The sequence below is a fragment of the Onychomys torridus genome, chromosome 21 (genome assembly GCF_903995425.1).
Source record: "Onychomys torridus chromosome 21, mOncTor1.1, whole genome shotgun sequence".
Classification (NCBI taxonomy): domain Eukaryota; kingdom Metazoa; phylum Chordata; class Mammalia; order Rodentia; family Cricetidae; genus Onychomys; species Onychomys torridus.
The window spans coordinates 17,434,955-17,461,335 of record NC_050463.1 but is presented as its reverse complement, the minus strand read 5'-3'; the positions used below and the strand labels follow the sequence as shown (position 1 = coordinate 17,461,335).

Genomic DNA, 26,381 nt, shown 5'->3' with positions numbered 1-26,381 from the left:
AAACAATGGGTGTGTGGTGCCACATACATACAAACCTATCACTGCTAAGACCAGAGGATCCCAGAGGCTTGCTGACTCTAAATTCAGTGAGAGATCCTGTCTCAAAATTATTAGGTGAAAAGTGATTGAAGAAGCAACCCAATGTTGACCTCTAACTTTTACACTCATAAGCACCCATGTGCACATGCAACACCCCCCCCCCCCCCGCCACACACACACACACAAGGCAATTATTTGGACTCTTAAGTGATTGAATTTTCCTATGAAAAGGTATAAACATAAATAAAAAGTATCTATTTTTATTTTATGCGCATAAGTGTTTTGCCTGCATATGTCTGTGTGAAGGTGTTGAAACTCCTGGAGCTGGCGTTACAGACTGTGATGAGCTGCCATGTGGGTGCTTGGGATGAAATACTAAATCATTTCTCTCAGGCTTCATACTGAAATATGCCTTTATTTATGGTGATAGATAGACCTCACTTGCCTCCCTGCTTGGCCTCATGTGGCCTTTGAGAGGTTGATTGTTCTTGAAAGAGAGGGTGCCTCAGAGGATGCTGGGCAGAGGGTGCCAGTCATCCATCAGTGTTTGCTACAATAGCTGAAGGGCATTTAACTCAAGGGCTGTTTGACAGTACCAGAGAAAGACTGCCTTTCTCTTGAGCATATTGGAAAACATGAAGGTGTTGGGTAACTTGTGCCAGAAGCATTTCCATTCCCATCTGATTAACCACAGTCATCCCAAAATAAGAACCTTCTTCACCAGCCCCCTCTAGGGTCTGCTCTCTGATGATCCAGATTCTTGGCATCCCTGAAGTCATTTTTTCTGATCTCTTATCTCAAGTAATTGCAAGAATTCCCTATCATCTGTGTGGCACTGGGGCCCGAGATATGTGGAATGAACACTCCAGGCAACTGGAGCATTCAGATGCCTCCAGCTCTCCTCTTCCAGGATTTCAAGTCAAGCAAAAACATTTTCCCCATTTTTTTTCTGCCCTGTTGAGTCTCATGTGCTAACCATTTACTAAGTGTCATGTGATTTATGTAAGGAATATGGCCTGGCTTTTATGCTTAGAGAAGTTACCGTCAGATTGGAAGAACAGTGTCCCGAATGGGAAATGTGACAACCTAGGGCCGTTGTGAAGAGGAACCCAGGGTTCCACTGACTCTGCACTTCTGGACCTAACTCACTTCTCAGCTTTGACTTACATCCACCCCTCACCACCACCTAGAGATTCCTAGGTGACGCCATGTGGTAGACACTCCCAAAGACGACCCTGGGCTGAGAAGTTTACTCTTGTCAGTCCTGGTTATTAACACCAGGCAGCTCCACCCCCAGGTCTACCCCACTACTTGTTTACTCTCTTTCCAACATAGAGACAGGCAGGCCCTGGGGAAAATCCCCCCTCACTTTGGTGACTTATGCAAAATAGGATGTAATCAATACTTTCTTTCAAAAATAAAAGTGGCTATGAATCAGTAGTGCCTTACCCTATAGCTGGGGTTGAGTATTTTCTATTTTGATTGTTTAAAGACCCCCTGGGAAAGACAGAAGTTCTGCGAGAGAGCTTTGACACATCGTTCCATTTTTCAGTCGTGGCAACCAAACCCCAGTTTAACTCATATGGTAATGAATCCACAAAGATACTTTGGGCTCTTCAGTCTTATCTAGCTAAGAAGCAGCAGAGTTAGGAGTCACATCCAGAACTGTCTCCCTTCATACTTAATCATCAGAAACAGAGAGGTCGGGGCCACTCAGCATCTCAGCTCACTGCATGGAGGACTAAGACCTCCTATTCATAAACTATCACACAGGTATTGGATTCTCGTGTCGCCTCACCCTGGGGGAGGTCACAAGTCTTCCTTAAATCATCCTAGGTCTGCAGCTGGTTCTTGTCATGTGAAAAGCATTCACCTGCAGCTGTAACTCACAGGTGGAGAGTACTTAGCCTGCAAAAGGTCCTAGGTTCTGCTCCTAACATCGTAGAGGAGAAGAATCAAAACAAAACACAAAACTAACAAATGGGGCTATCAGATGGCACAGTGAGGAAGAGCACACATATCTCTTGCAGAGGACCCGAGTTCAAGTCACATCAGGTGGCTCACAGCCAACTGTATTTCCAACTCTAATGGATCCAAATACCTCTGGTTCTGTAGTAACTACACTCACATGCAGAAAGCCACACAGAGATATACATGTATATGGAAAACCAAAAAACCTTTAAAAAACATTTCTAAGGCATACTATTTTTTTTTTAGACAGTCTCATTATGAAGTCCTGGCTGGCATACAATTCACTAATGTAGACCAGGCTAGCCACATACTCACAGAGATCTGCCTGCCTCTGCCTCCCAAGTGTTGGGATTAAAGGCCTGTGCCACCATGCCTGGCTAAAGCATATTTTTGTTAAAGGTACAGTTTGACCTTGCTTGTCTCATCACCAGAACAGATGCTTTTCTTTGATTATCTATTTTTATTTTATGTGTGTAAGTGTTTTGTCTGCACGTGTGGAGGTGTCAGAACTCCTGGAGCTGGAGTTACAGACAAGTGTGAGCTGCCACATAGGTGCTGGGAATTGAACTCAGGTCCTCTGGAAGAGCAGCCAGTGCTCTTAACCACTGAGCCATCTCTCCAGCCCTCAGGACAGATTCCTGATGCTAAGAGATTCATATACTGACTTTCGGTATACCAGCCTTTATGTACCTCACAGCAAGCTTGTTTTAGGGGCCCCTCCCCACTTTTCCCCACCTTACTAAAGTAACAAGCATAGTTTTAGAAGTCAAGCTCCCCATGCCATACACACACACACCAAAACTAACTGCTAGACTTTGCTGTTTTCTCATCAGATGGGCTTTATAGGTTTTTTCAGTACATGGTTTGGGAATTGCCTTTCTCAACATCCTTTGGTTTTCTGGAAGAGGTCTGTGCTCCTGCCCCAGGGGAGCCTTGGTTCTGCCAGCCTGCCTCTAACTCAGTCTGTCCCCGACAGTAGCTGTGACCTCTCCGGCCCTGGGCTTCCCTTTCCGCCACAGTCTTCTTTTCCCAGACCAAAGGAATTTGGCTCTTAGTATCATACAGAAAACCTAACTCATCTTACACTCCCTGCAAAGGTGATCACAGACAAGTTACCCCTTTCTGAGCCTCAGTTTCCCCATCCATTTTCAAGGGTGGGTTGATGATGCCAACTGTTACTGGGGGTTATTTCAGCTAGAATTCCTGTTTCCCAGTAATAAAACAGATACTCCTGGCCAATCCACCTCGTCCCTTTCCCTTTGGATTAATGAGCTGAGCCCAGCCATCTCAGAGCCATGGCTTGATCATAATCACTGTGACTCCCATGAGAATGATGTTTGTCAGCGAGAGGCCCTACCCGGGACATCTGGCATGTCTGGAGACATTTTTGGCTATGCTAGGTAGAGAAAACTACTAATAACATCTAATACCAGGACCAGAGATAAACATCCTGCAACTCCCAGGATACCCAGTGCAGTGGAGAAGTTCCTCCCCGACATGTGCCAAGGCTGAGAAATCCTGGGCCAGATTGGGACTGAGGGCCTGCTCTTACCCTTTTGTCCACAGCCAATATCCTTATGGCTCTCTGACCAGCTAGGGAAAGGAGTGTGCTTCCTGGGAAGTTCTCACAGATCTTCAGCCTAGTATAGAGAGAAGTAAAGCTGCTTGGAAGGCCAAAGGCTATGTTCAGGTAGTCTGCCTGAGGGACACTTCTGAGAGTAACCCTCCTAGAATCAAAGACACTGAAGGTGCTCAGGACCTCCACATGAATATGTGTGTGCCACGTGTGTCTAGATGCCCAAGGAAACCAGAAGTGGAAGTCAGGTTTCCTGGAGTTAGATAAGATTTATGGGCAGTTGGAAACTGCCTGATGTGGGATCTGAACTTGAGTCCTCCAAGGGAACAAGCACTCTTAACTGCTGAGACATCTTTCCAGCCCTAGGATCGCCCAGATTATTTAGTGTTGTTCCTGGGATTCTAGCCAATAGAGTCAGACAAGAGATGTGAACCAAAAACCTAAATACTGAGAAGGAAGAGATGAGCTGATCCTTAATAGTAGACCATTTGAAAAGTCCAGAAGAATGGGCTGGAAGACTTCTTAACAAAAACTAAGAGAACTCAGTATAATGGCAGGATGTGACAGAGAGATGCAGGGGCAAGAGTTGCCTCTCTGGAAAGACTGAGAATATGAAACAATAGCATGCATTTTTTAGAAGTAAGTTTGGGGTCCAGTTAGCATAGCAACACCACACAGTAGTGCTAGCAGTCAGATCCAGGGTTCCGTCTCCGTCGACTGTGAATCACCGACCATTCCTAAGGCTTGATCCTTGTCATTATGGTTAAAAGTGGCTGCTAGTACCATGCAGGACAGCCTCCTGCAGGACTGGAGAGAGGAAGAGGAGAGAAATGGCCCTGTGCATGTGATTGGCTAGAACTTAGTCACCTATCCACACCCAGTTCCATCCAAGGGAGGCTTTGAATTCTAGTTTACAATTACATAGTTTAAAAAAATAATTCTCTTACTAAGGAAGCAAGAGTATATCGGGACAGTTAGCAACCTACCATAAAAAGTAGCAAGAAATTCCCAAGATCTATATGAAAGAATCACTAAAATCCTCCTAAAGGGTACAAATAAGACTTGAACAAATGGAAATACAAACAGAGGTATTGGCCAGGAAGATCCAACATCATAAAGTATCAATTCTCCCCAAGTTAATTTATAACTTTGAGCATGTTCCCAATAAAAACAGAACCAGGATTTAAAAAAAAAAACTAAACTAAACTAAACAGACAATTCAGACAATTCTAAAGTTCATATGGAAAAACAAACAAGACTCTGAGAGCTAAGAAATTCTGAAAGTGGAGACCAGCCACACTGAGTATTAAATATGTTATAAATCTAGGGTAATTAAAAGTGTGCTATAGAAAAATGTTCCTGGGCAAAGGGTGCAGCAAAAACTCCATTTGCACATGGTAATTTGCCATGAGTCTCTGCGAAGAGGGGCATTCCCTTCAATGAGGGACAGATGACTGTGAAATATTGGGGTCGCCTCCTGAATCCTAGAAACAAGGAGAGCTGGAGACGTATCTCACACTTTTGTCAGAATAAATAAGTGCACCAAAGATTTATGTTTGTAAAAGAAAAGCAAAATAAATAGGAGAATTTTGGCAGAATACATATATTACTTTAAAATGGAAGAAAAAACATTTAAATTAAGACACAGAATCCAAAACCCATGAAACTAAATATCCACTCAGTTATGTAAAAAATAAATGCCATTAGTAAAACCTCCGTGAGCCACATCCAAAGCCAAGTAATACTACGAGGAAAGGTGTTTGTAGATCTTATTCTACACCAAGCCTGTGTCCTAATGGGAAATAGCTCTTGAGAATCAGCAAAAAATGCCACAGTGAAAAAAAGTATGTGCCTGTGAGTGTGTGCGCGCACACACACATACATACACACACACACACACACATACATACATACATACATACACACACACACACATACACACACACACACACACACACACACACACACACACACACACACCCCTACAGTTCCCTCTTAAACATATGAAAGCAAATGCTCAAACTTCTACAGAAATGTAAGATACTATTTAAATGTAGTAAGATACTATTTAAACCTAGCATGCAACTGCAGCTTGGTAGCAAAGCATGGTTGGTAAGAGTGTCCAGAGATAAGCACTGTCATCTATTGCCAATAGGAGGTTAGATGTTTTAGCCTCTAATGGGGCAGCTTGGTGATAGCAACCAAAACCCACATTCTTGCTTCAAATTCAGAAACATCTAGGAAGTGTATACAGTTCCTTGACATAGATGTAAAATGTCACATGCATAAGACTGTTCCCAATAACACTGTGGGTAATAGCATAATGTTAGGGGTGTCTTAAATGTCCCACAGTAAAAAATGATAGAGCACTCTACTGCCATAAACAAAGAACAAAGAAGCTTTCTAATGAGTCCAATGGAAAGATCTCTAATACATGCCAAGTTAAAAAAGATATTCTTTGGGAAAGTACCCTTTTGTTAAAAGTGGGCAAAATGAAGGTGTATTCACACTTTCTTATTTATGTATAAAGCATGACTAACAAGTTATGCAGGATATGAACACAAAGCGAAGGGTGGTTGGGGACTCTGTGGCAAAAGGGGGACTATTTCTGTCTGCCCTAGCACACTTCAGGTTTCTGTTTTTTGAAACTTATGGTATATGATCTACTAAAAAGGCAAATGATCAGCAATAAATTGAGTAAGTAAAGATTATCACATTGGTTCATCTGTAGGGAAAGGGGTAGTACTAATGTTTTATTCTAAAACAATGTCCTTAATCCTTTAAAAATAAAAAAATAAATAAATAAAGACCAATGAAAAAGTGCCAGACTGTGGGTGTGCCCTTGTGTTTGGGGACTAAGAAGATGGGGTTGGTACCTGGGTAGTTGTCTTTCTGCATGTCTGTCAGTCATGTTTGCTAAACACTTGCTCCATGTTAGGCTGGGTACTGAGAGCCTGGGAGTTCTCCTGGAGGAAAGCCTCCCCCTTGCCTGCCCCTTGCCTCCCCAGCCCCTCCCCTGCCCTGTAGCTGGACCTCTGAGAAGGCAGAGCTAGGCACCACCCCTCCGGATCTTCCCTCTAGAGAGGCCTCCTCCTGTTGGGTCAGCAGCACTAAAAACTGCAGGCCAGAGGCTCCTGGGCAGGATTGGGGAAGTGGAAAGCAGTCACTGAGGTGGCCATTGCTGGAGAGGAGAAGGGAAGAAACAGGGACCACGTTGTCCTCCACTGCTCCCTTCCAGCATCCATCTCTCCTCCTCCTCATGGGGAAGGACATCCTCTCTTCCCTCCTTAGCTGGTATGGCCTGGCTTCCCTGGGAATCCCATCTGCTAAAGCCCCAACACACACACACACACACACACACACACACACACACACACACACACACACACACACACACAGCTTCCCCTGACAACCCCATACCAGACAAGCTTTCCCCAGAGGGATGAACCCTTTGTGATGAGACTGAAGACCTCCAGAGGAATGGTGTTCTTCTAGCAGCCAGCCTGATTCAGGGAGGGGTGGGGAGTGTCATCTAAACCTTCTGTCCCAAGAGAAAAGACTAGAAGTCACTCGCTTTTTCTGTGTTCGGTTTTGTGTGCAAAGTTAAGAGTCTTCAAAAACTCAAATGTCTCAACAGGAGTAGGAGGAAGTGGCCAGACGTAGGACTGCACACATCAGTGGCTACAGGGTGGGAGTGTTTTGGCTAGGGCCAATTCAGGTCATAGCCAAGGGCGCCCATAGGACTTGCTCATATCCGACAGCAGCTGGGTCAACTTCTTCCGCAGGGAGAAGAGAGGGCAGGAAGCAGAGGCCAGGGAGGAGTAGACTAGAGAAAGAAAAGCAGGCACTGGGAAGAAATGAGGGGCTGTCCCTAACTAGCCAGAAACCCTTGAGAGGAGGGTGGTGCCTGGTGGGTACCTAAACTGTTCCACGTGGCAACCTGAGGCATGTCGGAGCCAGACTCAGGCTGGCTTGGAACCTTTAGACTCTCCTCCACATGACACACTGCTGTGCCGGTAGACCAGCGCCTCCCTCAACCCACATCAGAGAAGCTGCTTCCTGCAGATACGAATGAATGCAGAGGCCGGGCAATGATGGCGCACACCTTCAATCCCAGCACTCACGAGGCAGAGGCAGGAGGATCTCGGAGTTCCAGGACAGTCAGGCCTACAAGAATTAACACAGAGGCCCACTACTGGACAGTGTGCAGAGAGTGGGGGATGTTGGAGCACACAGTCCTAAATGAGATGTCATCATCAGTCCCCTCCCCCTTCAGGGCTGAGGGATCCACGTGGAAAAGGTGGAAAGGGTGTAAGAGCCAGAGGTGATGGATTATTTCAAGATAACAGTGTCTTCTGGACACATCAGGACTGATGCACAGATGAAGTCGCACAGACCTGCACAGAGAGGAGGAAGTGGACTCAAGGTCCCACCCCTAACCAAGAAGCTATCTGAAGTGGGTACCCCCTGGCAAAAAAAGTCAGTTTTCTCTCCAGTGTCGCTGGGTATATCTGTCAGCCATTCTCCAGGGCAGGCCCCATGCCCAGAAGTAGTTGGCCAACATGAAAGGAATTTAACGCTATTTCTGTTTTGTTTTGTTTGGGCATGGCTGTTTTTTGTTTTTGTTTTGTTTTTTGTCTTACTGTAGTTTTGCTTATTGGTTTTGATTTTCGTGTTTTTGTTTTTAAGAGATGAAAGATGGTACAGTTGGGTGGGTAAGGAGGTGGAAGTGGTCTGAGGGAGGGAAAAACATCAAAATATATTGTATGAAAAAAGTGTAATTAAAAGAATTATAAGTCTCTTCTATGGCACATCGAAGGCTTTAACTGGTGCTTTGAGAGCAGGCATGGGGCTGGGGCGGGGGGGGGGGGGGGGGAGCCGGGATGAGGGTGGGTGTGTTTTACCTAGTTAAGGTGGTAGCTGGCCCTGAAAGAGCCAGAAGGGCAGAGGAGAGTAGCACAGAGCCAAGGGAGCAGCTTTTGGAGCAGGAGACCCTGGCCACCTAAAAGAGATCACTTACCTTCCCCTCCCACCCCCCATCCCACCCCCGCTTTGGTTTTCTATTTCTACAGGGGTAGAAAATGCCTAGCCATAGAGCATCCTCTTCAGAATGCTGGGCTTGGAAATCCAGAGGTGGGTGGGTGGATGTAGTCTTGAACAGAAGCATTATTTTTAATGGTGTTACAGTCCTTGCTGTCGTGATCGTTGTGACAGCCAGGTAGACCTTGTAGCAACTGTAGGTACTACAGCATGGCCTCCGCCAGGGCCCCAATGAAGCTTCACCAAGACCTTCCAGGTCCCTCCAACTCGAATGTTCCAGGAAGGAAATTCATCGAATAAAGACTTTTCACCTGTCACACACTTCATCCTGTTAGTCCTTCAAACAAGCACACACACAGTGTGTGATCCCAATGTGACAGACAGGACCAGTCCAGCAAGGTGACTTTAGCAAGGCTATGCCGCAGCCAGTGATGGATCCCAGCCCCACATTCAACCTTGCTTTCCCATCCCAGACAGAGCTGAGCCCTGCCCTCACTCAGTGCCAGGGTCGGGGTCAGGACCCAGCCCCAGTGGCCCAGCTGGTTGGGCTCACTGTTCTGTAATTGGGGAGCTTTCGCTTAGAGAAGCACTTTCTATGTGCTTTCTACTTTCTCAAGAAATCCCAGCTGTAAGCAGAAACGGGCTCACAGAAACAACACAGGCCGGACCAGAAGCACTTCCTGCCCCACCCCACCCCTCCAGTCTGGGTCCCATGAGATGCCTGGAGCTCAAGTTCAGATGCCAGCAGGCACATGAGCATGGCCCTTCCTGACCTCTGCTTGTAGGGGAAGAGGCCTTCTTTTCATGGCCCACCTCAACAGCCCAGAGTAACTGCCGAGAGAGGCACAGAGTGGGAACCTCCTACCGCATACTTAGATTTATGGGCCCAGGGGTGGTGGGGAAATTCTTATCTAGGACTCTTGGTTTTAGATAAGAAATCTTAGAACCCTGGAGTGTTACAGTGGGCCACAAGGGAGCTATCGTGATTGAGGACAGACAGCCTTGCTCCTATGACTCCTACCTCTCCTATACAGAAACATCTGGATCTAAGTTATTTTGCCTGCTACCCTCTGAGGACTGGTCTTGCTCAGGCACCATGCTCCTGCAGGCAGAGCTCAATCCCCCTCAGCATGGATTTCAAATCCCTCTTCCTGACACCCCAGGCTCTCTGAGGTTGGCTCTAACACATCTGTCTTATCTCACTCTTCTCAGGAACCCTGCTCTCTAGTCTCTCCACCTCTGCCTCTACCTCCCTTGGTTCCTCTCCTTGTGGTCTGTCCAAATACTAGCTTCCACCCACCCCTGAGGACCATTGTTCCTTGGTTCTTTCCTTCCTTCCTTCCTTCCTTCCTTCCTTCCTTCCTTCCTTCCTTCCTTCCTTCCTTCCTTTCTTGTTTTTTGTTTGTTTGTTTGTTTTTGTTTTTGTTTTTTGAGACAGAGTTTCTCTGTGTAGTTTTGGTGCCTGTTCTGGATCTTGCTCTGTAGCCCAGGCTGGCCTCAAACTCACAGAGATCTGCCTGGTTCTGCCTCCCTAGTGCTGGGATTAAAGGCGTGCGCCACTGCTGCTGACCTGGTTCTTTTCACTGCCTGCACCATCATTGCCCCCTCTGAAATCCAGCAGCTCAGACTCTTGTGGTTTTCTCTGATTCAGTGATGTTGTATATGTCACCCTGCGTCCCCCAAGCTAGTTAACTTGTGAAGGATGTGGAGAGGGGCCTACTCCTTTCCCTAGGATGTTTGCATCTCTCCAACTCAAGAAGACTCCATTGTGTGTCTGAGGCTAACCATGTGGCCTTGACCTGTCTTACAGGGATTTGAAACTGGACAACATCCTTCTAGATGCGGAAGGTCACTGCAAGCTGGCTGATTTTGGAATGTGCAAGGAAGGGATTCTAAATGGCGTGACAACTACCACCTTCTGTGGGACTCCTGACTATATAGCCCCTGAGGTAAGCCCCGTGTACAGAGTCAGATTCTCGCCCTCAATGTCAGGGATGAAGCCACAATCCAATGCCATGCATCTGGGGGTCACCCAAGGGTGCTAAGAGAAGACTCCAAAAAAGCAGGATGGATTCTAGGATTTTTCTGGAAGGATGAGGTAGTAGGTAGTGAGGATGAGATAGGTGACGAGAATGACAAGCTAGTCCCCATGCTTGGGTGAGTCCTTGCTAAGCATCATGCGTCCATCCTAGTCCAGAGCTACCACCAGATCAAGAACTAAGAGAAGCTGGTTGGCTTACAAGAGAGTTTTTACTTCTTCCTATTCAGAAAAGTGAAATTCACTGAAAAGGCAGCAAGTGGCTTCACTGGGTGTAATATTCATAGCAAAACCAGGAATGCTTTGCCGTTTGTACTGAGGTAGTGAGTAAGCAAAGGTCAGAAATGTCCACTGTGAGCCTCACTAGGGGCTTACCTTGTGTGTACCTTGTGTGGAAGTTGAAGGGATAGTGTGCTCACCATGAGGTTTGTGTCCTTCTAGAGCAGTCTGACTCAAACCGAGAGATACTTAGCAGAGGTGATTCATACTTAGCCATATAGCCATATAGCCCCATAGACAATTAAGTCTATTGGATGGTTCCGAGACACATAAGATGGGAGAGAGGTACCAATCCCATTAAGAATTATCTATGGGGGGAAGCTTCCTTCCACTGGGCATTATTTGAGCATCTGCCAGACAGAGCTATGTGGGGATGGAGAGTTGATTGAGAATCTGATTGCTCTTCTAAAGGAGAGTCTAGACGGAGTGACGCATGTGTAATCAACACATGTGTAATCAGAACAAAGGTATCTAAAGCAGGAGGATGCCTCGAGGATACGAGAAGGCTTCATAGAGCATCTGAAATTGAGAAATTGGCTTGAGAGAAAACATTTGAGGTTTCCTTTAACCACGGGGATGAGGAGAGCATTGTTGGAAACAGCAGGAAGGGTCAGAGTGGGAACCATGTAGAGAAGGAAGGACCACATCTCCAGGCTGTGAATCCTTTCAAGGCAGGGCCTATGTTTTCGCTCCTGGTCCAGGTACTCTCAGGGTCCAGCACATAGGTTCTAAACGATAGTCTTTTGAATGCATGAATGCATGAATGAATGTGACATTCAGCCTGAACAAAAGCCAAGGGATGACAACATCTTGACCATTTTCAGGAGATTTAAATAACACAATTAGAGAGCTGGTGAGTTGACTCAGCAAGAAAAATCACTTGTAGCCCAAGTTCAATCCCTAGAACACACTGGAAGGTAGAATGGGAGAAGCAATCACTGAAAGTTATCCTCTGACCTCCACCATGACATGTGACCTCTACACATATGCGCACGCACGCGCACGCGCACACACACACACACACACACACACACACACACACACACTGCTCTAATCAGGATAGCAAGATTTTAAAATAGTATAGATAGAGCAAGTGGCTTATTAGAGCTTGTAATGATGAACATAATTGGATAAAAGGAGCCAGGAATATGAACTCAATCCCACAGGATCTATGAACCTCCTAACTAAGGGTGTCCTTGGAGGAAAGACTTCCTCACATCCATCTCAGGAAGATGTGGGCCACCAAGGCACACATCAACAGGCTGAGCAGAGCCTTCACAGTGTACACCTAGCAACCACATAAACCAGTCCTGACTGTGCAAGACTGTCGTCCCTGTGCGCAGGAGGTGGAAGCGTGAGTCTCTGAGGTTCAAGGTCTTCTTCAGCTGCATGGGAAGCCTGAGGCTACCCTGATCTTCCTGAGACACTGTGTCATAAGATATTTAAAAGATTCCCATCTCCATGAACTTGAACCGAACAGCTGGAGAATGTAACTGTTTACACGGAGTATTTCTCTCTGGGTCATGAGAGGGGTACTGTTAGATATTGTTTCCCTGTCTGTGTCTCCTGGAGTTATCGCTGGCTCTCCAGAACACTTCATGGTCTCCTGTTCACTAATTGTGGACATAGAACACCTGTAGGGTTCACCCATCCACATGGGTTGTGGGAGCCGCTTTAATGGCCTCTTACTTGGAATTTGAGCCCATATGTCTTTGATCTGAAATTCTTATGCTTCCTCTTCGTCTCTTCACTGTTGGGTTATATCATGGGGTATGAGAAACAGTCCAGAGAGTTGAGTCCAGACCTGCCCGGGATGTCTCCATGTACCCTTGAGAAGTCTTTTGTAACCTTGGGTTCTTGTCTTTCCCATGGGAATCCTAACGCCTGCCCTGCCCATCTCACCAGGCTGCTTGAAGACTAATGGGATTAAAGGTGGCAGTGCTTCAGAAGGCATACACCTTTATTCAAGTAGGAGAGGCTAGCTCTGAAACCAGAGCTACCTTCTAAGGAACCAGCTCTGCCAAACCCTTTCTCCCCACCCCCCACCCCAACACACACCTTTCTGGCACCTTTCAAACCCTCATCATTATCCACACCTGGCCCCTGCTCCTCAGAAAATGGCTGTCAGCTCCCGGTTCCATCTGGTTCCATCAGGCCTTATTCTCTCTCACCTTAACCTCTGATCCTCTCGAGGGGCTGGCCTCCTTACCAGGTACCCTCCCATGGGTGTGCAAAGCTCTAGCCTCCTTCCCAGCTTCATTGCTGGCAAGATGATCAAGCCAAGGATAATCGGGATAATATGAGGAGGAGTTTTACAAAAGATTCCACCAAAAACAAGGCTCAAAGGGAACCTGGGAAGGCTGAATAAGGCTACCCTGCCATTTCTACAGCATCGCCCAGCCTGAGCCAAGCCAAACCACCAAACCACAGAGGTGCAGAATCCAGCCAGCCACCCAAAAATGGGTAAAGTGGTCACTTTATCAGCTAGAGCCCTTCAGCTTCAGAGTTAACACGGGGCACTGGGTAACATGCACACAGTGTATAGTGGTAGGTGTGAAGTGGTAGCTGGGTCTTGAGTGTAGGTGTGAAGTGGCTAGCTGTGTCTTGAGTGTATGAATGGGCTGGCCACAGGAGCAGGCTTAGTGGAAGGTATGAAGTGGTAGCTGTGTCTTGAGTGTAGGTGTGAAGTGGTAGCTGTGTCTTGAGTGTAGGTGTGAAGTGGTAGCTGTGTCTTGAGTGTAGGTGTGAAGTGGTAGCTGTGTCTTGAGTGTATGAATGGGCTGGTCACAGGAGCAGGCTCAGTGGAAGGTGTGAAGTGGCTAGCTGTGTCTTGAGTGTATGAATGGACTGGCCACAGGAGCAGATTCTGGCAAATGGTGGGGAATAACTTTGTGGTACTTTCCAGATGTTTCAGGGAGAAAGCTGGCTGTGAAAAAAATGACTAAAACTAAAATATGATAAGGGAAGTGCCCACAAACCTTAGGAACAGGCAAGGCCTTAGGATATGAGAGGACAGGCACATGCTAGGGACATCTGAAATGGTATTCTGGCACAGGTGTGACCTAGAATAACAAGAAACCATTGGCACCACTGAGACTTGGTAAGCCAGGATGACCACCAGATCTTAGGAGGGGGCCCCGGTCCAGTGCAGCCTATAGTTCTGAGTTTACAGATATCCTGCCCTGACCACTGGATCAAGAGACTCTGCTGCTGAGGAAACAGATAAAATGCTGTTGAGGTAGCTGTAGATTCTCACAGTCACCTTCATCCCAAAGACTTTATCCCTAGACTATGTGTGGACTCAGGGTCCTTTGATGCATCTACTGAATTCTTTCTGCTTAATTTGGGATTGCTCCAGAAAGATGGTTAGCATGTCCTCCATGGGTTCATCCTAAGTGACTTCTCTGACTCTACCCATTTGACCAGATAAGCAGTGGCTGGGAAGAGGGGGCGTTGCTATGTCTGGGTAGCCATTGTCAAAGACAAAATTCAAAGACAGTCATAGAACTTATTGAACTTGGACTTTGCCCATGGGGATAACTTTCATTCACAAGGCTGGCCCAAGGACAGGCCCTGGGATCTATGGGGTCTACTAAATGAGAAGTTCATTGGTGAGACTCGGGGAACCAGGAGGAATGATGGAAACGGGTCTTTACTGTCCTAGACAAGAGCTTAGTGGTCCTTTCTGGGTAGAACGGGTGGGCTTCAGGAGATGTCTTTTTGTTATTTCCTTCCCTGGAGTACAAGGCCTAGCCTTCTGAAGTTCACATCCCACTCCCTAACCCAGAGTTCAATGGCCAACTGTGCTCTCTTCTTTTGAAAGCGGCCCTAAATGCAACTTGGGAGCTTTAGCTGGCATCCAAACAAAGGAACCGACAACGTTTGTTTCCACCGGAGGTTAGATGGTAGATGCTGACTGTGGAGAGAGGATTGCTGGCTTCCGGCATGCGATCCTCCCTGGAATGCCTCCCTCTCAGAAAGCACAGCTCTGCTCTATGGTGGAACAAGTTGGAAGCGAAGGTGTGGACGCGAAGGTGCAGACCTTCCCGTGAGAGTTGGTGGCAGGGGTGTTGCTTGAGGTAAGGCTCTTAAATGACCCTGACTGACACTCCCTGTTTCCTGAACAGATCCTGCAGGAGCTGGAGTACGGTCCCTCAGTGGACTGGTGGGCCCTGGGGGTGCTGATGTATGAGATGATGGCTGGGCAGCCCCCCTTTGAAGCCGACAATGAGGACGACTTGTTTGAATCCATCCTTCACGATGACGTGCTCTACCCTGTCTGGCTCAGCAAGGAGGCTGTCAGCATCCTGAAAGCTGTGAGTCACTCGCTGATCCTCACCTGTGGCTCTGCTCCCTATGGGTGTCCTCCCCACCTCTTCCTCTCCCGCCCCCTCTGGTGTGTGTGTGTGTGTGTGTGTGTGTGTGTGTGTGTGTGTGTGTGTGTATGTGTGTCTGTCTCTGTGTGTGTGTGTATGTGTGTCTGTCTCTGTGTGTGTGTGTACGTGTGTCTGTCTGTGTGTGTGTATGTGTATGTGTGTGTGTGTGTATGTGTGTCTGTCTCTGTGTGTGTGTGTATGTGTGTGTGTATGTGTGTGTGTGTACGTGTGTCTGTCTCTGTGTGTGTACGTGTGTGTGTGTGTGTGTGTGTATGTGTGTGTGTGTACGTGTGTCTGTCTCTGTGTGTGTGTACGTGTGTGTGTGTGTGTGTGTGTGTGTGTGTGTGTGTGTGTGTCTGTATCTGTATCTGTGTGTACTCACCAGTCAGTTTGCCCAAGATCACAATGCCAGGCCAAGGCAGAGCCACATGACAGCCCAGTTGCCTTGGCTTCTGGTCCTGCCTTCTGTTCCCCTTCAGAACACCCCAGAGTTCAGAGTTTAGAAGTTGAACAGCCACGTTCATGAAAGCAGCCCTGTTCAAGGGCCCTGGACTCACAGTCTTCACTTTATTCTCTAGATTTGATGAAGAAAGTTGGCTGTCTCTAGGACAGATAGGGAATTCGAAGCACTGGTCGTAACTAATAGAAGTCATGATGTGTTTAGACTTACAAGCATTTTGCAGGAGTCTGGAGTCACACCCCTTCCCCTGCCTCACTCCCCTCTGTTCCTCTACCTTCCATGGCTCCCATGTTTGAAGACTGGCTGCTTAGCTGAGCCCTTCCTGAAAGCCGTTTTTGGGGTTTCTTGGTGGCATTTACCCTCGGCAGCTTCTCTTCTCCGTCTCCTTTGCTGCCCCTTCTGCCTCTCACTGGACGAGTGCCCTGCTGTGTGGGAGGCTTGCTCTACCCCACCCTCACACCTTTAAAAAAAAAGGAAACTTCCTGAAAACTCATTCATTCATCCTCATAGCGTTTTGTGCCTTCCAATAAAACTGTGGAGGACTGGGAATGTGGCTCAGCTGTGGAGTGCTCGCTCGGCATGCATGAAGCCCTGGGTTCAATCCCCCAGCAGTGCATAATTTAGTCAGAGTAACACATGCTTGTCATACCTGCCCTGGGGAAGTTGAGGGAGGAGAATGAAAGAATTCAAGGCCGTTCTTCAGCTACGTAGTGAGTTAGAGGCCAGCCTGGACTACCCAAGACCTTGTCTCAAAAACAATGCCCAGCATCATCAGTGAGAGGTAAAAGAGTACCTGGGGTCCAAGTGTGATGATGTGAGTTCGGTCCACAGAAGCCATGTAAAAAAGCCCCATGCAGTGATGCAAATCTACTGTCCTGACATTGCCACAGTGAGCTGAAAGCTGTAAACAGCCAGGAGCTCACAGGCCAGCCAGCCTGAGCACACAGCCTGTCACAAACCAGCGATCCTGCTTCATCACAGTGGAAGAGAAGAACTGACTCCTTCCTGGAAGTTGTTCTCTGACCTCCACAAGCCCACCAAAGCATCCATGGACCTGCACTTACCGCCCCCCCACCCCATAATTTAAATTAAAAAATTATACATCCACCTAGCGATGGTGGTGCATGCCTTTAATCCCAGCACTCAGGAGGCAGAGCCAGGCAGATCTCTGTGAGTTCGAGGACAGCCTGGTCTACAGAATGAGATCCAGGACAGGCACCAAGAATTACACAGAGAAACCCTGTCTCGAAAACAACAACAATAACAAAATTATACATCTGTAGTCTGTTTTCTCCCACAAGAATGGAAACCCTCCAGCAGGGCAGGGATGTTGTCAGTTTCTCTCACAGATACCCCTGGGAGCTACAAGCAATGCCTGGCACATCCTAGGTGCTGCCTACAGTATCTATTGCCACCTGAAAGGTGACTGCTCCTAGAACTCTGTGGTGTTCTCTTTGCCCCAGTTTACAAGGTGAAATGCCTTTGGTATACAAGAAGGTGATGTGGCAGGTGACTTGGAGTTTGCTTGAGAGCCACACCTGTCTGGGGAGTGTCCACTCCCTGCCTCCAGCTGAGCACAGGCCTGTAGCAGTGAGGACTTCCTTCACCAGACCTACCTTTCCAAGAGGAAGCTAAAAACCAGCTTGTAGCACCACTTTCCATGTGCACTGTTCTGAACCCCTTCCCTTAAGAAGAATGTGCAGCCAGGCGTTGGTGGCACAGGGTGCCTTTAATCCCAGCACTCGGGAGGTGGAGGCAGCTGCTCTCCAGCCCTGGAGAGAGCAGGATTGTGCCTGGCTGATACCAGCTCAACCCTACTCTGAAAGTCCTCTGCCCACATAGCAGCCAAGTATGTCGTCTCCCTCTCTTTCTCTCTCTTTCTCCCTCTCTCCCTCACCCTTCCTTTCTCCCTCTCTCTTTGGATGGCCCAAACAGCACCGAGGTTTTGACACCCCCCTTCTAGGCACATATCTAGCAATGTCTGGAGATACTGGAGTTGACATAATCAGGGGGAGCATGAGATGTATCAGAGATGCTGCTGAACAGCCTACAGTTCACGGGAAAGCCCCACAGCAAAGAATGTCAGTAGCACTGAGTAGGGAAACTGTTGACACTTGGGCCTGGAGAGGTGGCTCGGTGGTTCAGAGCAGGTACTGCTGTTAAGAGGACCCGGTTTAATTCCGGACACCCACGTTGTACAGTTGATGTTCACCAGTCTAGCCCCAGGAGATTGATGCTTTCTTCTGAACATTCTACACTGCATTCACACCTGCACACCCCCACACATAGATACCTACATGTAACTTATATACCTACACATAATTTTAAAGGTAAAAAATAAATTTTTGAAAAAAAAAAAACAAAAAAACCCTTGACCTGTAGAGACTCAAGGGTTAGAGGTCATGCTGTGTTAACTGCTTAATGTCTGACAGGAGAGCTCTGGCTCAAGGAGTTACCCCAGGGCCTCATCCTGAGGCGTATCTTTGCTCTGCCAGAAGAGAGAGGTGGGGCAGGCTATGAAAGAGAAGAGTCCTCTACTTTTCTTTGGAACCTCGCCCCCTTAGGTTGTCACTCAATGTTTCTAGCCCACATTTTCCAAGACTCTGTCCTTTGAGCTATGTCTTTGAAGGAGGTTACCCATGTGGAGGTGGTTCTGGATCTAGAGAAGGCCATTTGTATCATAAAGCAGAGAACAAAGCCGTTCAACAGTAAGCAGCCATCTTAACTCGGCTTGTACTCCATGCCATTCCCTAAGACTCAGCCGTCAGCCTCCTACTCAGCCTTCAAAGTTGACTGAGCACCCTGTAGGAGTCAGGAACAGAGCATGTACTAGGTGAATGTGTCACAGAGCCCATTAAGGGAAAGTGACCTTTAGGCAACTTATAATTTAGATCGACAAGAAACGTGGTCTCCAGCTAGCTGAGGAGGGATTGGCATCTTGAAAGCCTCTTAGAGAACACTAAGGCACTGTAGGGGGGTCACTAAGGAGTAGGCAGGATTCAACTGAGATGACACCGTGTGCCGAACTAAAGTATAGGCCAGTATAGGTCATCGAGCAGGAGTGACTTTCTGGACACGTAGGTGAAGGAGATGAAGTTCGTGAGTCTCCCACAGATTTGAGGGACTTCTTCCCATCTTCTCTGTGGCTTCCTGTCTGAAAGAGTTCAATTTATGCCCATGTAGTTTGGGTTCGAGGACAGCAGAGGGACATGGTAGGACCCTAGCCTTTCCTGTTTAAGAAGCTCTCATTTGTTGGTGAGCCTTGCAATTCCACCATAGTATGTCATCTCAGGTTCCTCTGTCACTGATCTTTGCCTGTAAAACATTGTACTTGATCTCTAGCACACACATCATACACACACACCTACCTTTATTCCTGTCAACAAAAAATTTTACACTGGTTTTCAGCTATTTGGCTGAAGTTATGTTTATTCCGAGGACAGACTAGTTTGGGAGAAATGAGCTCATCATGCAGAACATGGAAACCTGTCACTGTGCACTTACTTATGAACACTGAAAAGTGATGGTTTTTATCTTTAACTTACATAGGCATTTTTAAAAAGTGTGTGTGTGTGTGTGTGTGTGTGTGTGTGTGTGTGTGTGTGTGTACACATGCCCATGTACATGTGTGCCATGCTGTATATGAAGAGGTCAGAGAATCATTTCTGGGCTTTGCTTCTCTCTACACCATATGGGTCCTAGTGATCCAACCCAGATTGTCAGGTTTGGTAAAAAGCAAGCGCCTTTATTCACTGGCCATCTTGCTGGCCCCTACATGGGCATTTTTGTGTGGCACTTGCAAATTCAAACTAAAATACGTGAGAGGTTATTGGGAAAGAAAAGAGATGGGAGGTACCCTTGATCATTTGCCTGTATTTGCATATGTTTGCATACATTTGCATACCCGGTCATCTTTCCTTACCTCCTTGCTGTGGGTGACTTACCAGATTTCAGTCTCTGCTGAAAAGACTTGAACATCTGATGCAGTCAGAGAATAGGAGTTAGGTCCTAATCTCAACTTGGTACCTTGCTAGCTGTGCATCTTTAGCTGAGTTTACTAACCTCTCCATGACTTAAGTTCCTCCCTTATAAAGTAGAAATAGCCATAGTACCCCATGAGATGAATCCATATCGGTCTGATGCTCAGAATGATGTCTGGCATGTGCTATGTCATATTCAAGAGTAGACCACACTGAGAGTGAGGCCCCTAGTGTGCAAACACAGATGTGGGGAGTGATGGGGAAGACACTCCCTCATGACCCATGCCCGGGAAGAACCTCCAACAATAATTCTCTTGTGCCTTCTTCCCATAGTTCATGACCAAGAACCCCCACAAGCGCCTGGGCTGTGTGGCAGCCCAGAACGGGGAAGACGCCATCAAGCAACACCCATTCTTCAAGGAGATTGACTGGGTACTGCTGGAGCAAAAGAAAGTCAAGCCCCCCTTCAAGCCGAGAATTGTAAGTGGGGCTCCCAGCCCTTCCTCTCCGTGGTCAGCTGGCCCTTGTGTACCAGTCTATGTGGGCCAAGAGCAGCCTGGGGTATGGCTGAAAGCTCAGGGAGGGGTCTCCCCAAAGAGAGTCATAGGCCCTAGACATTGTCAAAAATAGGGCACCTGCAGCCCCCTGCTCTTGTTTTCTCAAGCTTTGTTTATTTATTTTGATCAGTAATAATGATGCTAGTTTTCCACATGACATAGAGATGATGAGGTGTTTTGAGAGAGAAAGGGGGTTGTGCTTTGAAAGCAGCCATGTAAAGGAAAATATTAGTTTAAATGCTTGTTATGGTCCTTCTATGATGGAACGTGAAGCGAGATTCGGTGACTATTGCAAGAAAGGCTGACACAAAGTTCTGCAGGGAGGGTAGCCTACGTTCTGGGTCCATAACAGTCCTATCTCTCACATGTTGCTGCCCTCCACCTGCTCCAAGACATAACATGTGCTGCCCTCCATATGCAGGACCAAGCAGAGGGGAGAGGTGGAGAGCAAAGGGGTGTAACACTCAGAAGGTGGACAGAGGACTACAGTAAAGGGTTGGCTGGGAACTGCAGGCCATGTCCTGCAGGCTGATCCACTATGGAAGTGTTCAAAGAACAGGCAACATAATCCCAAAAGAGAGGTATCTTGGTTCCAGTATTTCCCAAGGTAGCGAGTCCTTTTGACCGAGAATCTGGGCAGGCAGCTTTAGGCACCTGGGAGCTGAACGGGAGGCTTTCTTTGACAAGATCCTAGTCCTGAGAGGCTGGGAGAAGACCTGAGATCATCAACCAGCCATGGGTCACCATGTTCTGTCAGAGGAGGCCACCTTCCCCAGCTACAAGGACAGAAAAGACCCTCAAGTGTTCTGCGGGTCCCCAGAGTGGAATTAATCTCAGAATATTCTGGAAGGTGGTTGCCAGGTGATGTGTATGCTCCAGACCATAGACAGGGTCAAAAGTGACAGGCTGATATGACGTAGTGCTAAGGCTTGCTACCTACCATTCCTGCTTTACTTTCTGCCTTGGTCTGTGTGATTCTTGGGAGACACACAGCTTGGGACAGGCCAGGTTTGGGGTCCACTTCTCGCTGTGAACCTCTCCTCCACTTTATCCCATCTCATCATAGCTTGCCCAACCCCCAGCCCAGCCCACCACATGCCAAGCCTGTGCTGTGGGTTTCATACATAGGGAAGGTTGGAGGTTCTGGCTGATAGGGCTGACAGAGCTCACCGCATGTGCCAGCCTGCCTGATGGCTCCGCTTGGGGCCGCTAGAAGTAGTCCCAAAGGACAAGAGTAACTGGGTACCTGAGAGAATGTGTGGAACGGGTCACCAGAGGCTGAGAAGAAATGGAAGAATCAAGCCTGAGGGGTGAATTATAATCTCCATGTAATCTAACTTAATGCCTAGAGAAGTGAGGAGCAGAACTGTACCAGTTCAGGCCCAATGAACAAAGGGCCCAGTCAGACATCATTGCCATCTGTACAAAGGCTTGAACCTACATTAAGACACTAAGTCTCAATGAGCCACTTTCAGCCATACTCAGAGAGGATCACCAGACCCAGAAAGGCAGGATGAGGAACAGGCACAGCCTCTCTAGAGAGTGTAGAGGCCCCTGAGGAGTCCATAGTCCCCTGGGCCTGTGAAGGGGAGCAAAGGCTAGTGTGGGCAAGGGAAGCCGGTGTTGTAGAGAAACTCCTAGAAGGAAGGAAGTGAGGGGGACCTCGAGCCACAATTCACAAAGGAATTTTCATGAATGGAGTCACTGAGGCTAGGCTCTCCCTGGGGTCTAATAGATGATGGGGTGAAAAGAAGTGACCACAGACCTTTCCTAGGAATTTTTACTCAAATCCAAGGGAGGCTCTGGGCTTTAAGCAGTGGTAGGTAAGAAATTCAAGTTCCTAAAGCAGCTCTTAAAGCCCCATCAGTCCAGGACATCCATGCTGGGTTTGTAGTCTATAGACTGGGATGCGGTCTCAGTATTCTTGTCCTTGTGTGGCTTCCCTGGGTCCTATCCCAAGACGTTCCGAAAGGACCCACACCTTGATCAGTAGCTGCCCCACCCCCAGGGCAAGAGCAGAATGACAGGAGGGCCATGAAGAGCAGTATGAGGTGACTGTGGGCCGGGGATCTGGGACAGAACCCAGATACTAAGGACAGGGGGAAAGAGTGGGGACAGGGGGGTAGGCTACTAGCAGCTCAGCAGGCAGAGAGCCCCTTCAGGTGGTCCCTACGCAGGTGTGAAGCTGTTCCCATAGGTAAGGAGTCCCCAGGAACCAGAAAGAGGAAGTACTCCCAGTGCACAGCCTCTGGCAAACCTCCCCCTGGGACTAGAAACAGGGCCCTGCTTGATTCCTGTGCTGGGGAACTCACATGGGCCCCTGGTGGCTTTCCTTCCCTGTGAGAGGATGTCCAAAAGAAAGGACAGGGTCGTGTGGGACTTCCAACATCCATCTTAGTTTCCTGTAGCTGTTCTCACATTTCCATGGAAACTGTCTGTGTACGGGTCCCCACTGTGACCCAGACTACCATGCTGGAGAGCCAAGGAAGAAGGGTTCATTAGGCTGCTTTGTTTTACCTGAGATGAGAAAAATCAGGACATCAGGGATGAAGCAGATGGGGAGGAAATAAGATTGTGCAGGAAGTGTCTCTGGCTATACTTTGGCAGAACCCTGTGGATCGTTCAGAGTTACCAGTCCCGGGCCTTCAGGAACTTGATCAAGTTAAATATTTGATCAAATTTCTATCCTCGAGTTCTGAGGTATCTCTCCCAAACATCAAAATTATGAGTCAAAAGAAAGGAGAGGGAGGAAGAGAGAAAAGGTTAGTATCAGAAAGGTTTCCTAACTCTGTCCCTAAGCTAAAGCTCATTCCTGCAACAAGGAAAATGGCGTTAGTCTGTGCTACCTGTGGACGCAAGTCTAGCAGAAGAAGATGCTGAATTAAATTAAAACCATCCCATGTATCACCTGGGAAAACCTCACAGGCCCAGTGTGGGGACTCAAGTGGGTTTTTATGAGCCACCATCCTCGTGTAGCCGACTAGCATAGGGGTGCCTACCTAGACCAGGCAGCGGCAGGGAGCAGGCCAGCTGTGAGTGCAGCTTTGTGTGAGTGCAGCCTTGGGCAAATGCAGTCACCTGTAAGTCACTGGGAGGAGAGCTACTGCAGCACATTGCCGAGTCCTTCTGCTCCTGGGTTGGAGGTTCCATCACAAGACAGGCTTTCTTTGGCTTGGGTGTCTTATAAGTTCAGGACATGTCATTTAAGAGCTTAGGCAGGCAAGGTTTTGATGGCTGAGGGAAAGCCAGTTCCACACTGAGAAGAAAAGCAAGGGATACAAGGGACTGTCAGCCAGGACGCTGTGAGGTTCTTGGATCCGTCTTACGGACAGATGTCACATGAAGGGACAGATACTGTGTGAAGGAAAAGATAAAATCTATGAGCAGACAGTGCCAGCCTTGTGGGTGTGCGAGCACAAAGAGACATTGGGCACAAGCTTAAACATGCAAATGAGGCAGGTTCAGAGAAGCTCCCCCCAGCCCCCCACACTAGACACCTCAAGAGAAGTGTGGTCAAGTGCTGAGGTACACGAAAGAGCCTGGATTTCTTCTCTTTGGAACCAACGCCACTCATTCTCAGCTATGCCCTGCTGACCTCATACCAGAATGCCACCATTCCCTAGAAACCTACTCAGTAGCCATTACCTCAGTTCCCTTACTGGCCACCCAAGCTGAGTTACCTGGCAGGTGACCTGCCTGGTGGGTTCATGGAGGAATCAGTTTTGTTGGGCCCACGAGTGGCCATAGCATCCAGTCTAGTGTTTGAGAAGAGCCACAATATAGTATTTTGTGTATCCTCAAACGCATCGTGCCAGGCAAACCCGCCTCTGCCATGGCTGGCTCACCTGGAGACGGGGGCCTGCTCACACCCACAGGGGCTGAGGATACATCAGAACCGTTTCTGACCTCACTCCCCTCCCACCCCATCCACAGGAAGCCTCTTGCCTCAGAAGATAGCACAAAGAGATTGTAGAGATTGGAGGCTGGAATTTGGCCTCTGGTCAGTTTCCATCACATCCCTCCGCTGGCTGCTGCCCCCGCAGGCTCTGCCTTTCTGATACGTTTGCTAAGCTGAGATTCCTGTGCCTCTGGAGCCTGCACCTCCCTGTGTCACCCTTGCTGTGGTTCCCCAGAGGTTAGGAGAGCCATTGGGTTTCCAGCCTCCAGGGGGTCACCCCTCTGTGTCAGCCCCCATTCAGTGGCCTCTGCTTCCGCATGGAAAGTTTCTCCTCATGTGTCTGCTCAACTTCTGTTATCCTCCTTCCTCGTGTCCCCTGTATGTTCCCCCTGTTCCAGCTCTGTGCACCTGTACACTGAATTGATTCTGTGCAAACAATATGCCATCAACACCAAACCAAACAGCTCTGTGGGCATGTACTCTAATCCACAACAGCCAGCAAAGCTTCTTATACTAGAGATAATAGCCAAGCGTGAACACTTTGTCTCATTGGAGACTTCCTTCCAAGATGGTGGCCCTGTCTAATCACTAATAAGTCTCTCTCATTTAGCTTTTGTGCTCCTGGTAGGCTTATCTTTTGGGGGGACTGTAGTGGGGAAGAGATGTATTTGGTATGGCTGACATTGTCGATTGTGGGGCTAGTCAGCTCACTTCTGGTCCCCATTTGGTGCACCCCAAAGCATTAGACTCTGAGAGCACAGGCTCCTGGGGCTTCGGCACTGGCATGGGAGCAAGCCAGTTAAGAGGGAGAGAACTGCCTCCCCAGAGTCCTAGCTGTCCTCCGTGAATGCCCAAGGCAATGAGAGAAATGCCAGCCAAGTAAACTTCTCTTTGTGTACGTGTTCTCTCTTTTCAAGTTTGCTTCAGTGTGAATGTCCCTCTGTAAGGTAAGGCTTCCAGAGTGGGGAGTCTCTCCAGGTAGGTGAGCCCACAGGCCCGATGACATAGAGGTCCCTTTCAACCTCATGATCCGTCTCCATTCAGCCATCCATGCTGCATGGCAGGACCCCGATGGAAGCCCCCCTGCATGCCCCTGCATGACTGGGCTGTGCTGAGAGAAAACCTGGGAAGTGGGCTCTAGAACTCACATCCTCACTTACTTAGCAGCCCCAGGAGGAGCCCTGCTGGGCAGGCATCCCCCTCACCCCAATGCTAGTCCACCTGCCCAGGGGCCCCAATAGCATGGGCGATAATGCAGATGCCAATGGGACACCATCATCATCCTCCATCCTGGTGGATCAGGACCAGAGCTTTGCATGGTCCTTCACTGAAGACAGCTCCAAGAAAATGTTCATGTCAGAGTGAGATCCCTTGGCCCCTAAGAGGCTATTGACTCTTGCAAAGAGCCACGGAGGCTCTGGTCCAGGTCTAGAGGCCATGGGGAAAGTCCACATCCCTGTTTTGGGTAGCCTGCTTAAGTGATGGCACGATACAGTGGACAAGGGACTGGCTTTGATCACAGAAAGCCTGGGGGTGACTCTGGTTGCTGTCACAGGATAGCCTTGGGATCATGAGAAGTCACTTCACCCTGACCCCCAGACTTCTTATTTGTCAAACAGAGACTAGTTCTCTCACAGACCTGAAAACAGGACCAGTAGCAAACCTAAGATGCTCTGTGTGCTCCTAGCTTCTTGGGAAGTTTAGTTCCTCTCTCTCCCTTCATGGCTCCTTCCCATAGTCTGAAGGCCTTCTTCCTCTCTCACCAAGGCTCCAGGATCCAAGAGTGAAGTGTTATAAGAAGTCACATGATGTTTGGGCTTGGAAATCAGACACAACCATGGCCTCCCACTTTGGCCTATGGGATCTTAGAATGCTGAGTACTATGTCTGCTACCCAGCAAACAGACGAGTGAGAGAGACCAGGAGCCTAAGGCTGGAGGAAGCTGGATAACACTCCTGCCGCACAGAGGTCAAGAGAGCTCAGATTATTGGATGGCATCCCCACTCAGGGCAGTAGCTATTTGAAGGCAAGATGATATCTGAGGACTGGGGAGAAATGCCACTCAGGAGTCTATGCAGATCCTGCTGGGCTTCATTCTGGTGCAGTCATTGATGCTACAAGAGGGTGACCCACAGATGGGGTATTCTCAAGTTTTTAATCCCTTGCA

The 26,381-nt window shown here is 48.1% G+C and overlaps 1 protein-coding gene across 2 annotated transcripts in view; it reads left to right on the top strand.

Annotated features, from left to right (window-relative positions):
• Window positions 1–26,381, top strand: part of Prkce (protein kinase C epsilon) — a 485,801-nt gene that overhangs the window by 440,803 nt on the left and 18,617 nt on the right. The window contains exons 12-15 of one of the 2 annotated variants that reach the window (XM_036170615.1): window positions 10,437–10,575; window positions 15,071–15,259; window positions 20,093–20,239; window positions 25,132–25,161. In XM_036170615.1, the coding sequence (XP_036026508.1) occupies window positions 10,437–10,575; window positions 15,071–15,259; window positions 20,093–20,239; window positions 25,132–25,146 (490 nt within the window). In that variant the 3' untranslated portion in view covers window positions 25,147–25,161. Of the gene's footprint in view, window positions 1–10,436; window positions 10,576–15,070; window positions 15,260–20,092; window positions 20,240–25,131; window positions 25,162–26,381 lie in introns of those variants that run through there. The other variant, XM_036170614.1, reaches the window with a different exon arrangement.